Source organism: Notothenia rossii (genome assembly GCF_949606895.1).
Source record: "Notothenia rossii genome assembly, chromosome: 8".
NCBI lineage: Eukaryota > Metazoa > Chordata > Actinopteri > Perciformes > Nototheniidae > Notothenia > Notothenia rossii.
Window position 1 is genome coordinate 67,808,051 of NC_136906.1, and position 14,810 is coordinate 67,822,860.

The window sequence follows — 14,810 nt, forward strand, 5'->3', positions numbered from 1 at the left end:
ACAATGCATTTTCCTAGGTGACTTATCAAGGCAAGGTTTATTTATATAGCACCTTTCCACAGAAGGCAATTCAAAGTGCTTTACAAAAATGAAAGACATTAAGAAAATGGCATTTAAAAACAGTAAAAAGATAATAAAATAAACATAAAAATACATGGATAAAAGTTACAGTGCAGTTTTTAAGATAAGAATAGTTCAATTAAAAGCAGCGGCAACAATTAAAGACTTCAGCCTGGATTTCAAAGTAGTAAGAGTTGCAGCGGACCTGCAGGTTTCTGGGAGTTTGTTCCAGATGTTTGGAGCATAATAACTGGTCCAACAAGCCTCATCTGTGTTGGACATGTTTGGAAAAAACTACGGTAATTGTATCTGCAACAGTTGAAGGACTGTCTAACATTTGATGCAGCCTGCTTTACCACGTGGTTTCACCCTCTTTGTTTATCAGTGACTAAACCCCGAGTAATAATCCTATTTTAAAAAAAAAAAAAAAAAAAAAAAAAAAACTTGGACAGCCATGTTCCTCCACCTCCTCCTGTTGCTCCAATGGCATTTGCAAGATTGAACTGGGCCCACATTTCCCCCAGATCATCTGTCTCATGCGCTGCTGTCAGGACAATTTCATTTAAAAGATTTTGAATGTATACTTCTTCTTTTTTTTGCAGGGTTTGTACGTTTCCTCGAGGGCTACTACATAGTGTTGATCACCAAGCGCAGAAAGATGGCCGACATTGGCGGCCACTCCATCTACAAAATTGAAGACACCAGCATGATCTACATCCCCAATGACTCGGTCAGGGTTTCACACCCTGATGAAGCAAGGTACTTTTTAAAAAGGATCTCCCATATATTCATTCATACAGTAGTACCTTATTTTTACACTCACTGGACTACTTTTATTCAAGAAATGGTAATATATTTGTTGGATGATTTTTGCTATTTTGCTAAAACACGCTTTATTTTCATGTGCTGTGATTGTCTTCCTAAGTGTTTGTGCTCCCGTCTTGCTCCTCTTTACTTTAATCTGCTAGTTATTTAATATGTTCTTCTTATATGTAAATAAGATCCACTTTTACATAGATGTTGCAACAGAAATGTTACAATGTTGGATCCACTAAGATTTCTGTAAAACTTTCAACACTACAAATCAGATTTCAATGCCTTCAGACGAATGCAGCAGCAGCAGCAGCGGCAGCAACACATAAAACAAGCAGAGAAAGATCTGGTTGCATATATTATCTCAATCATTATAATTATACCTATAGATTGGCTATACAGATGCTTTTTTCTGGTACTTTTTTAGATGTGTGTACGACTGACATCGTTTTTGCTCTCCTAGATATGTGCGGATCTTTCAGAACGTAGATTTATCCAGCAACTTCTACTTCAGGTAAGACACATACTCAGTCCACACATTATTTGTTATTATCACTAACTCATTAACATTAATGCTGTCAAAATTATTGCGTTAACGGCGTTTAATTAATTTTTTGAATTAATTGCGTTAAAATATTTAACTCATTTAACGCATGTGCAGAATGGCCCGCCCCATACATCCCACCAGTGGCAGCGCTGGGGTAGGCTACAGCCATACCAAGAAATGGCTTAGCCCCACCTTAGCCCCACCATGAAAAATGATGTTAAAGTAAGCAAAATAAAGTCCGCCAATTTGCGCCGAGTAAATTGCACAGACAGCAGTTAGTAAGATTGATTTCAGTAGCCACTAGTCTGGAAATACCGAAGAATAGAAACGGTTTTGAAAACTTTTGTCACGTAGTGATCGTCTTCTCAATAGAACATCTTTGATAATGTCTTCTGGCCAATCAGAATCAAGATAACGGCGTGGTGTTGTTGCAGGAAGTCCCGACGCGGAGAATACTTTTTCTTTGGTACATCTCTATATACATCGATACACCATTACGTGTTGATTTCTATCAACACGTAATGAAATACGACCCCACGGTTTGATGATTGATAGGTGTGTGGGCTGTCTTTCATTTTGACACACAGAACAATGTTATAATAAACATACATACTTTATGTTAAATGGATATATCCGCCTTCTTTCATTTATCTTTCCATTCCCACAACAATATAGGCCTACATAAAGAAATGGCATATTTTGGACATAGTTCGAATGGTGATTAATCATGATTAATTAATTTTTAAGCTGTGATTAATCTGATTAAAAATGTTAATCGTTTGACAGCCCTAATTAATATACATAAAATAAAACGTTTTGAAGGATATACCACCTGCCCTCCATAAGTTAATGTATTACCTACATTTTGGAGAAGCTTGGGCTATAATAAAGCCACAAGGATTTTTGATGTCCAGATCTCAGATAAATACTAGCAATATTTTAAAATTGCTTTAATTTTCCTGTGTCCTCTCTAGAAGCGTGCCCTTTTGTTGTATTCATAAGAGTCTATTTTAGTATAAAATTGTGAAGTGGTGCAAAAATAACCCTGTATTGATCGAAAAATGAGGAAAATTACATTTTAGACTTTTTGTTCCATTTTTAGATTAAGTTGTCATCTTCTACATGCGTATTTTTTCTAACAAAAGCTAGCACGATTTGTCACAACTCAGTCTGGTCTGACATACACATCTCTGTAGCGTTGCTCAGTGTTAAATTCACCCTGGGACAGTACAGACTGTACACTTTAAATGATATACTGTTGTGCCCTGCAGCTACAGCTATGACCTGAGCCATTCGCTGCAGTACAACCTGACTCTGCTGCAGAGGCCTTATGAACTGTGGACGTCACCAACTCTCCCCGCTGAGGAAGAGGTTCAGACCCAGAGCAAGAATGACGGCTTTGACATATTTGAAGATGAAGGCCTGCCTACTCAAGGTGAGTGGCTGTAAAGGAATAGCCCTTATATTCGTTGATATTTATCTGTTTACTGCAGATTCGCCTGTTTTATTCTCATTGAAGTCCATTGAAAATAACTTCATTTGTGGCTTATGTGTTCTTCCATTATTATATACCTATTGTAATACCTTAACACAAACTTAATACATGTTTCTAAATAAATCTTGTTCCACTTTTTATTTGTCACTTTCTAACAGATTATTTGTTCTGACCCCTTTTCAGTAAAATAATGCTGAGGTTTTGTGTGTTCCTTTTCTTCCTCCACAGTGGTTTATGGCCTCCAGAACGAGCCGTACTACAAGTACGTGTGGAACGGAAAGCTACTGGAACGAGTCAAGGACATCGTGCATCATGACTGGCTCATGTATATTATCCACGGCTTTTGTGGCCAGTCCAGTATCCTTTGAGCATTGCAGAAATGTTCAGCTGTTGATTTTATGTGCATGGGTTTTTTTTAATTGCCATGATCAACTTGTTTCTTTGGGTTTTAAAAGAAACTAAAACAAATTAGCAAAACTAACTGCCTGTATCTTGTTAGGACTCAGCTATCTCTCACATTGTTGTTATTTGTCGGCACTCCCCCTCATCTCGTAGCCTCAGCATCACTTGTTGAACTGCAAACCGCCTCTTTCAAAGCACGTGGGTTACACTCTGAGTGTGAGATTCACCACTAAACTGCAGAAGCAATTTGTGTTTGTTCTTAGGGCTTTTTTAAAGCAAGTTTTATTATCAAGCAATGGTTTTGCTCATCAGGTGTGTAAAGACTGGCAGTTTTATAATCACATCTGTTATCTGTAGGGAAAAAGCAGCAACATTGTTAATAATTAATCAGATAAACCACATGGTATTTTTATCAAAACAAATCCTGTGTTTCTACATGCATACATAAATAATTTTGGTGTCTTTCAATTCGCCGCTTCTATGGATCTAACAATCTGCATACCGTGGTTATTAGTATTACGCTCCAAGTGAATAATATCCTCTGCTTTTTGAGAAGCTGTTGTAGTATTGATGCATGGGTTACTGCTGCAGAGTGGCTTAAGTCTAGACTAGAACTGAGTCAACAGTTTGATTTATTATAGTCAAAGTCTGCCTTAGGTTTCAGATCCCAATCATTTACCTTCAAGTCTCCTTTGCATAAATCACATTAGGAGTGTAAAATATGTAGTTTTTTTGTCTCGGGTCAAAACAAGTTAGTCTTTCAGCCGTTTATTTTAATGAGTTTATATTATAATTGCAGTTTTTGAGCTGCAGTAGCCAGATAATCCAAACTGCATTTACAGTCAGTACTGCTATCAACAATTGTCAGGCAGCATGCTGCCACTGAGACATTGTGTGGGCGCTTTACAGTGGAGATGGTTCCTGGAAACTGTTTGGCCTTCATTGCGTTTTTTCTGAGCATGAGAGAAAGGATGTGTGCAATAAGAGGAGACTTGGCGGATAGATACAAACAATTAGACAGGGTTTCTTTAATTTTTGGGGAAAAAGTGCCAATAAGGAACAAAGGGAACATTGAAAAACTTTGTATGATTTGTTCATTTTTTTAATCCTAAATGTTCATCGGGTAGATAAGAATGCTTCTTATGTGTGCACATGAAACACAACTAATAAAAAAGTGGATATTCCACTAAAGTAGTTAAATAAAATTGCTATTATTTTAATTTTTTATTTTACTTAAATGTACTTTTTGCATACGTTTAGTTTATATTGATTTAAGATGCACAACACATATTTTTAAAAGAGGTAAAGCCAAAAGTATTAAGGGGAATAGAAAAATAAACACATTTTAAATGATTAGACCTGATGATGTGAATATAAAGTATGTGTGTTTTTAAAAGAGAAGTGATTGCGTCATGCTGTCAGTGTTGTATCGTTATTAATATTCCTTTACCCACCATCCACAGAGCTTCTGATATATGGCCGACCGGTTCACATCACCCTCATTGCCAGGCGTTCCAGTAAATTTGCCGGGACCCGCTTCCTCAAAAGAGGAGCCAACTGCGAGGTACAGCGGTTGCCGAGGCAACAGGGAAGAATAGATAGCGGAGGCAGGGCTGAGGTCCAACGGGATGATTGAGATGACTCAGGGTGATCACAGGGGGTTAATTTGACCCGCTGCCTCTTCCTTGAGTACGAGTGCCTGTGTGGGTGTGCTGTGGGAGGGACTTCATGCACTAAAACATACATTTCCTTCTATCCTGATATGTGGTTGGGCGCAATGTTTACTGTTTCCTACTATTCTGTTCAATGCCATATAAGTACAGTAGCTCTTATCCAAATGGAAATGATCTTTCATTATAGCATAATGTTCAACTTTCCTTCATCACAACAGACAGTTTGACATGTATAGTGCAGGAAAAGCACGTGTGTAGTTAATATTGTAAGGGATGTTCCATTTCCAAGGAAGATCCACAGGCTTTGAAGCAAATATTTGTAGTCTTTGAAGCAAATATTCGTAGTCGCCACACTTCAGTCACGTGATGCCATTGGGCCGAAAAGCACAGTGGCCATTTTGTCTAGGTTTGTTTAAAAGCTGAAGTTAAAAGAAGCAGAAGTTTATTATATGTTCGGGCGTTTTTGATAGTCCCACATCATCTTCTTCCACAGTTCAAGATTCAGATAGCCAGGATTCTTTGAGCCAGGAGTGAATCTAAAATTCTGTGGTCAGCGCCATCTGCCGATGAAGTCATGTAATTTAAAGGAAAGCTCCTAATGACGTTGGTTTTTGGTGCTTTTGTTTACTCAACCTTGGGCTTTGTTTTCTTAGTTTTTTTCTTTTTGCTTCCAGGGGGATGTGGCAAACGAAGTTGAGACAGAGCAGATCGTCAATGACGCGGCGGTTATGTCTTTCACCGCAGGAAGTTACTCCTCCTATGTCCAGGTGCGAGGTTCAGTCCCGCTCTACTGGTCACAGGACATTTCCACCATGATGCCGAAACCCCCAATACGATGTAAGACTCCTGCATTACCCATTCAATTGTATATGTTCCTAAATATTTGTATCATGGCTTGGTTTGTTTATTGGCTTTTTGGATTGTTTGTAGTGGGGTGGTACTAATCCAAAGGCATGTATGATTACCTAAAGTCAGGGCAGAGAGGAGTACAGCCACAGAAGCAAAACAATGTAATGTGCTGTGGATAAGGGAGAAGCTAAACATATTTAAGATGACTTATATAATACATTGCAATGTAATTACACCCTATATTAAGAGAGCCCTTACGAATGGGACCTGACACCATTATATTTCAAGGCAAAAAAGTACAGATATTCAAATTATAGTGTACACTTTAGCTGTTATTATGATATGGATTGTATTTATTTTGGTTCTAGTTGGCCAAAAAACAGTTGTGCTGCTGCCCCCATTCACAGTATTACATCGCTATGCTTCTGTGCAGTCACTCCTGTCTACTTTTCTAAACTAGTAGTTAGCTGAACTCCACCTACTGGAGGTAATACACTGACTATGCATAGGAACCTTGAACAACCCTGCTTCAAACAATCCAAACCACCTCTTTAAGGTGCACATCATCTGCTCTCTAATGGAGAATATGGAGAGTTGGCAAAGCTGCTCAGGCTTTAAAGGAAAATCTTTCTCTTATCCACTTTTCTCTGTAGCATAAAGAAAGATTATAGGTATATGTTCTAAGAGAGAGTAGGTATTTAACTGTGTAAGTTGATAATGCACATTGTAAATATTCTATCAGCAGCCCAAGACCAGAAGTAACCCTGTGGGGACAAAGGAAAAGTGTAATTGGAAACAACTGGAGATCGGCCTTATATCAGGGCCATCCTTTTCTCCAACAGGGCTATTGATCAAATCAAAATGAGAATAAAACAGGTGAAGGCAGGACGCCCCCCCCCGCGACCGGTTCATTTCTTTGTGTCCATTCCCTTCTCACAATATGAGCTGGATGAAAACACAAATCCAGGGCAAGAGGGTGGTGAACAGGTTCCTAAGTCTGATGACGTTGGTGCGTTCAATGCCTGTATGAAATTGTTACGACCCCCCCACACCCCAGTTCGCTCTTTAATTCATCCTCAGATGGCCTTTTTTTTTGTGTGAGATAGAGACACTGAGCGTGTCCCTGAGATCCCTCTTTGAACTATCCGTCCTGATCCTTAAAGACAGTCCTTATATTTCCCAGATGCACTGTCAGGGTATTTTTCACTTGGTGATTACATATAATTTGAAACAGTTTTTCATTGGTATTGGTATACTCATTGGCAATTCATTTTTTCATTCATTTTTTTTTTAACTATGTTTTGCATGCGATCAGTATCGATCTCCTCATCTAATCCTTGGCAAGAAAACAAATGGACGTATTTCCCATAACGCGTATTTTATTTTTTAAATGTTTAATCGTACTTACACTGGTGCTCTGCTTTTTAACTCATAGAGTGACACACAATCTAAAGCTAAATAAAACGCATGTCTGATTTTTCCTCAAAGACCTTTGGAGCTTTAAAAATAAAAAAACAGATGCAGACCGGTTATGTGATACTACCTGGAAGACGAATCTAGGTCAGTGTGTGAATTCGACCTCATCCCATCTTGTGTCACTCTCTTGGTGCCTGAGATAGCTCATTATTATACAGATGTATAAACTATGTATATAATGTGTTCATGGTGGCCCTGAAGTGCTCCAATGTCCTGGTCGTGCAGGAGACGACCTGGGGCCTCATTTATAATGCCTTGCGTAGGATTCACGTGGGAATGTTGCTTACGTAGGACAAAGCAAATAAATAAGCACAGATATTTTCCGATTCATAAAACACTGCGTACCGGCGTAGGACTTGCGTGCGGGACGTCCTACGCTGGTTTCCCTTTTTTATAAATCACAATCAACTGGAAATGCGGCGCAGCTTTTGCGGGCTTCACGTAACGCCCATATTTGCCTCTAAATAGTCAAAGAAACGCCCCGTATTAATATTCATTTTGACTTACTGCATGAAGAAGATAGCAGGAAATGACGACAGAACAGCTAAAAAAAGACATCTCACACCGTGTCAGATTTAGGTTCTTTTGGGGAGGTCGAGATAAATCATATTGTTTGGTGGATGCAGTTTGAACCAGAGAGTAGAAGCATGGAGGTCGGATCGTCACCAAAATAAATAAATAAGTGGTCCGAAAAAAGTTAATGACAAAATACACATAACCTTACTCAGGCAGTATGCTAGTGTGTTTATGCCGGGGACAGGAGACCCCCCCCCCCCCCCCCCCCATGATGAGAAACTGGGGAAATCGGGGGGATCCCTGCGGAGTGGAGTCAATTCATGTTTATTTTTTTATTTGGTGGTTAGGGTTCCAGCTGTTGATCAGCTGTGCGCAGCGTCTCCACTGCAGCAACTCTATATCCACCAGTTAAAAGAAATAAAACTAATATATTGAGTTGTATCAGCTACCAAATCTACCAAATATATATGTTCTTAGTTTCCATACCTCCTGTGTTTTACGAGCGACTTATCAAGTCTTAGCAAACGGCATGAAACATGATTAAACCATGCTCGTATCTATACAACCTATAGAAATACAAAACGGCCTCAGTTTAGACGTATTTCTGTCCTTCTGCTTACCGCATCATTTATGAGAATACATTATTATATATTAAGACAACATATTCGAGGTGGTTTTCAATAACATATCCGTATATATACTTATTTCTCCAAGTTATGTTTTTGTGTGCACTGAGTAGTCTCAAACAGGCGTTTGTTTAATCATTGGCTTCAATCAATTTTTGCAAATTAATTCTTCATATATGATACATGAGAGGTAACATTATATTTATGGTATTATTTTCACCTATTTCTCTCCATTCTTCCTTCTGCCAACGGTGTTGCAGTTTCTCGTCTCTCCCGTTGTTGTGCTTAGTGCGTACGCATGGGTCAGAGTTTGTGTGGAGGACCGCACGTTTTCCAGTCAAGTTTGTTTTTTATAAATCACAAACATTGCTTAGAAACTGGCGTACGCCATCTTTTGAGCGTACGCACCGTTTATAAATGAGGCCCCTGAACTTGGTTACTCTACTTCTTCTTTAGATACCAGTGAGCCAGTCTGCCCTATTTCCTTTAATTTGTCTTCTGGCTGCTCCACTGGTCCAACATGGCTGCTGGCTGCAGGTGTTGGGCTCCACAAGAGGAACTAAACATGATGTTAAAATAAAGAAAACCATTAACGATAAGCAGGATCAACAACAGGGGGGGAGGAAATACATTAGTTTGCTCATTCTATAGTTAAGTGTGCTGTTTGGCTGTTTCTTGAATTTCTCCTATTCAGCAGACATCCAGACACAATACAATGGCATAAGATATTTCCATTTGTTTAACTATTTTATACCATGCAATATCATGAGTGCCCTATATATATTTAACACTCTTTGTGATTTATCATTCAGTGGACCAAGCCGACCCATACGCCCATGTAGCTGCCCTCCATTTTGACCAGATGCTGCAGCGGTTTGGCTCTCCTATCATCATCCTCAACCTGGTCAAGGTAACATGCAAAGTTATTATTAAGTATATTCTTAATAAAACTAATATATATACTTACACCATCTAAGAGAGATGTGATGAACATTTAAATATATCACTTTTTTAATTCGGGAATGACAATGGATCACTAAAATAAATCATGCGAAGAGAAGGGGAATGGCTTTCAAAGAAAACATTTTTTTATTGGGGAATTGTTTCCTTGGTAACTGAAACTAAAACATGGGTTACTCACTATTGTCATTGGAGCGATGGCAAGCAAAAGTCCGATTTAATAAGATCAAGGTAGTGAGATATTTAAGTTTTCTTCAGAAAGACTGGCTTTTAAGTGTGAGTATTATGTAAGATATATAGATATATCTAGGGGTGTGTGAATATGCAATCAGTCAAGCACTGGATTTTGACTGGGGGGTAAGGTGTTGCTGTGGAGACTTTGATAATAATGTCAGATTTTCCCGGCAGTTTCTGCTTACCTGGCGTTGACATGGTAACGTTTAATAATCTTGGTCTGCTTTGCCCTTAAAACACATGCAGCAATGCTGAAAGGGAAGATAACACTGCACACACGCTTACCTGCACACACACAGTGCAAAGTATCACTAATAAGTTACTATACGCTAATAAAATGTCATCTTATTTAAATATTTTTTTTTTGTACAACTCCACAAGAAGAGTTGCATGAATGCATTATTCATAAGGAATAATCGCGTCATTACATTGTTTTATCTTCTTATCCATGTGTGTAAAACTGTTAGCAATGTCCTCTCAGGAACCAGTGTGCTACTTCTCATTTTTGCCCTTTCTTATTCACCAGCATGGACACACTCATGCAAACAGCTATTCACTCTTGGGTTTCAAGCTCATGTTGTATAGCAGACTTTAGAGGTCTACACAAGCTGCGGCCATGTGATATGTGCTGGCTGGATATACACAATACACCCTCTCTCTTGTCCCATGAGACAGTAGTAGGAGGAAGGATTTGTTAAGTAAGCATGAAACCATGACAGCCCTTCTCTCAACAGTGTTGACTTGGGTCAGCATGCTGTGTCAACTCTTGGATGTTTGCGTGGTTTCCTGATGGGTTCGAATGATAAGAGAGGAAGAAAACACATGGCCGAGCATGTGAATCGCCTTTCCTATCAGACAACTTCATTAGATTAGATTTGTTGTGACTGCCGGAGAAAATCTCTACTCTCCCCACCTACAGTACAAATATTCATTTTTATTCAGAACCTAATCAATACATTTTTCCAATTAATCAACAACAAAACATTTCTGCGAGAGAATCCATTCATATTTGGGAGCAACCACCAAACATAGAACCTGCCCACACAAAAGGAAGAGGAATTAAGATGAGAAAAATAATAGCAACACCAAATGTTACTATAAAGACGTATAAATAAAAAATATATATACATCGCTCATTTGATTTTTACGGTGTCCATGACCAGCCCCCCCCCCCCATATGTATAGCGTGACTGTACCTTCTCACACATAAAACTATGATTATTTCTGTGAACATCACATACATGTAGTACATGTGCACATGTTTCCTAGTCTTTCTTCTGTGCCTCATAAGGTGCGTAGAGAGTGTGTGTTTGTGTGTGTGTTTGTGTGTGTGTTTGTCAGACAGTATGACACACCCATGCCAAACGAATGAGGAAATGCATCGTTAATGTGAGTGTGTTGCTTTGCCACGGCTTGATGTGTGCATGTGCAAGCTGCTAAATGATGCTTCCAAGCCCATTATCAGCCAGGGTGATCAGTCATAAAGACACAATGTGAGGAGACATAACTTAATGGAGAAATGTCTTAATGGACTGTGTGACCACAGGTCAAAGAGACAAACAGGGGGTGTGTGAATGCATTAACAAAAAAAGTCTTATTTCTTTACAAATATTTTTCTATGAATTTATTCAACATCTAGAGCTCAGAAACAATAAACCAACAGCAGTCAAACTTTGTGGATGCCCTGATGTAAACTCGTTAAACATTTTTGAATGAAATATAGAAAAAGGGTCGTCTCAACCATACAAAAATAATTAGCACTTTTTACTGTAATAAGATTCTAAATATAAATATGAATTCACCTTCTAATCCCTCTCTTTGCGAAATACAATTCAATTTGCACCAATACCCCCTACAGTTACACTTATTATATTACAGTATATTCCCCACCAATCTGCATTCTCTCTCCTCAGTTCTGTGCTTTACATTTTCCATAAGTCGTAGTCTGAATGGATTCTGTAAATGGTTTCTCGCAGATCTATTTTTCAGGGTTTTTGTGGAGAAGACCTGAAAGGATCTCTGTGAATGCGTTTATTACAACCAACAGATTTCTTATGTTGATCTATACTGGTGTCCTTGTTGGACCGGCTTTGGTTGTTCTTTGTGGGTAGATTAAATCATACATGCGATACACATATATGTGTCTCTTTGTTGTGCTACAGAAACGGGAAAAAAGGAGACATGAGAGGATCCTGAGTGAAGAGCTGTACCCAGCTGTGATCAACCTAAATCAGTTTCTCCCTCCAGAAAACTGCATCGACTACATCGCCTGGGACATGGCCCGCTACACCAAGAGGTGGGGACTATAGATGAGCCGAAGTTTGCTTAAAACACAGCTTTTTTGATGTGTTAATGTTTGTTATTGTTACCCCAAAAAAGGATTTGCCCTGCCGTTAGCCAGCAACACTAACTAACTAAATGAAATACACAGGAAACTGGATATTTATTTGTGTATGTATTAGACATAATACAATCTTTAAAGTCCAACAGCAGATAGGATCCTTTTTACTGTGATTTTAAAGGTTGGGAGGTTAATGCAGTATAATAACTTGTGGTGGTATCAAACTAAATGTGAGAGCAAAGCTGTTTGCCCGAGCTAGTGTGGAGAATGATGAGCAGCACTAAATGGCTACATTACATCTAAATGTAAATTATAAAAAAATATATATATTTCAATATGGTATTGTTATCTGATATTTTCTGCCATTTTAAAACTTCCTTGAATCCTGTTAGGATCAAAGACTAAAGTTATGTCATACTCTGAACTCAGAAATTTTTAAACTTTTCCAAAAATGTTTCTCCACAGCAAAGTATTTTAAATATTCTCTTCTGATCAGTGACATAATCACTAACTAAAAAACTGATGGAAGATCAGTCATGTACATTGAAAGTAATGGCCCCTGTATACAGAAGCATTACTGTTCCAAAGCTCCAGAAACAAATAAAAATTCCTCATTTCTATTTCTCTTAGTAAGTTGTGCAATGTTCTGGACCGTCTGAGTATGATAGCCGAGAACGTGGTGAAGCGAACAGGTTTCTACATCAACCGCTCCGACTTCTACTGTCACACCGTCAGACCCGATGACAGGTGAGCCATTTCAGACTCCTAGCTTCAATTCAATTCAAATGACTGCATTACAATTCCATATAAAAGAGCGAGAAAGAGAAGGTGGCAAATGATATGCCATGACATACCAGTGCTATGAGAAAAAAGAAGAACAAACCATGTGCTAAACCATGCCACCATCTTTTTTCTATTTGCGTATCAGGGAAGGAAAGCTACATTTCCCCTATATTACCCTATGCCCTGTAAGGTGTCCTTGGGTGCTATGAAAGGCGCCCCCCAAATAAAATGTATTATTATTAAATGTTTCTATTCCTCAAATTCTGACCCCCACACTTACAGTATTGAGGCTGTTCAATTTGAAAAATGTACTCCTATGAATTCTTAATGAAAATGACGCCTAATGACCATTTTGTCTCAGAGAGTTTTCTAGATTTCCATCTGTGTACTTACTTTGTGTTGGCCATTGCTTGCATTTCTTAATCACTTCCCCCTAACATTACCCTTTTCTTACATAACCCAACGACCTCTCCATGGCAACTATGTATTACCCTTTCTTCTGCAGTCCCCAACGCTATCTTACATGACCTCTCACATACACACAAATAAACATAACTCTTGTAAGTTGATGCAGTTTAATAATTATGGCACCTCTAGGCTTCGTCACATCCATACATGAGCGCATGAATTATAAGGATAATCAGATTAGAGTGTTTACATTTATGCAGTTTATGTTTCATTGATTTATCAGTAAATGATAATAAATATGCAGAATTGACAAGTGCACTTTAATGCAAAGTATTAATGATTTTTTCTTGGTAAAGTTAATTAAAATGTATGTTGTTTCAGGTGGGGAGATTTAGGTGGACATATCACAGCCAGTGGACGGGTGCAGGTACGTCACATGGTGGAGGGGTTTGCTGTAACTTTGTGTCAGAATTCAGTTTGTCACTTAATATTCTACCCAAATTCTAAAAAAAAAAAATAATGTAAACAAATTAATACTCAACAAATTAATTAAGAGCAGTGAGATTTCTTGCCAAAAAACATAGCTTTTCATATGATGTTTATTTGAAAAAGGGGCTCAGTTGCTCAGTTGCAAAACTAGGCCAAAGCATATCGTTGCATAATGAGTGTTTTTCTTAGAAACCTTGATCACATATGCAGCGATGTTCTTGGAATTATCTGAGCTGTTTTCCGCAATTTAATGACCAGCATTTACAGAGGGTAACCATGGAGATGGTTACAGCTGATGTTGTGATTTCACTAATATAATTACCTTATTATTTAGTTTGTGTCTAACTACATACTGAACATACATACATTAAGTACGTTTAATGAGTCTTTGTTGTTGTAGACCGGCGTGTTGAGGACCAACTGTGTGGACTGTCTGGATCGGACCAACACCGCTCAGTTCATGGTGGGGAAGTGTGCGCTAGCCTATCAGCTTTTTGCACTGGGAATGATCGACAAACCCAGACTCCAGTTTGATACGGACTGTGTGAGGTAAAGCTCCTTTCGGTAGTATTATCCCAGAGCCAATGAAAAATGTTGGTCAGTTCAGCAATATGTCAATTTTGTCTGAAAACCTAGGCTACATTATGGATTTTAATTCTCACTTATTAGGATCCCCAGTAGACTAAATCACACTTTTTGCAGTAAAAAAATCCAGAGTTACACCCGACTACCCCCGTTGTCATGTATAGGGTTGCTTCTAATGATTATTTTCATTATTGATTCATCTGCAGATTCATTTGTTTGATCAATACAAATAAAAAGGTTTATAAAAAGTATTACATTTGACAGTGATGTTTCATAGATTTAAATGCATCAGGGAGAAGAATCATCGGTCACATGTCTTACTTGACTTCTTTAACTGGAATTCTGATCTACTTGTACCTCTACATTAACACCCCATAATACGTTTATTTAGATCTTTGACACAGGACTTTTATAAGTGTTACACACCTCTGTTGTTTTGCAGAAGCAGAAGAAATGCATACAGCAATCACACAAACGCCACATTTTGTATAAGAATCTCTCAAAATCAAGAGAAGATTACCTTATCTAGCCCGTCCACTTGGTGTGTGTGTGT

The 14,810-nt window shown here is 38.4% G+C and overlaps 1 protein-coding gene across 1 annotated transcript in view; it reads left to right on the forward strand.

Annotated features, from left to right (window-relative positions):
- Positions 1-14,810, forward strand: part of fig4a (FIG4 phosphoinositide 5-phosphatase a) — a 47,658-nt gene that overhangs the window by 7,041 nt on the left and 25,807 nt on the right. Inside the window, exons 5-15 of the mRNA XM_079642448.1 lie at positions 663-819; positions 1,337-1,387; positions 2,692-2,855; positions 3,144-3,272; positions 4,781-4,881; positions 5,665-5,827; positions 9,270-9,367; positions 11,814-11,947; positions 12,623-12,739; positions 13,565-13,610; positions 14,073-14,221. Of these exons, the coding sequence (XP_079498574.1) occupies positions 663-819; positions 1,337-1,387; positions 2,692-2,855; positions 3,144-3,272; positions 4,781-4,881; positions 5,665-5,827; positions 9,270-9,367; positions 11,814-11,947; positions 12,623-12,739; positions 13,565-13,610; positions 14,073-14,221 (1,309 nt within the window). The remainder of the gene's footprint in view (positions 1-662; positions 820-1,336; positions 1,388-2,691; positions 2,856-3,143; positions 3,273-4,780; positions 4,882-5,664; positions 5,828-9,269; positions 9,368-11,813; positions 11,948-12,622; positions 12,740-13,564; positions 13,611-14,072; positions 14,222-14,810) is intronic.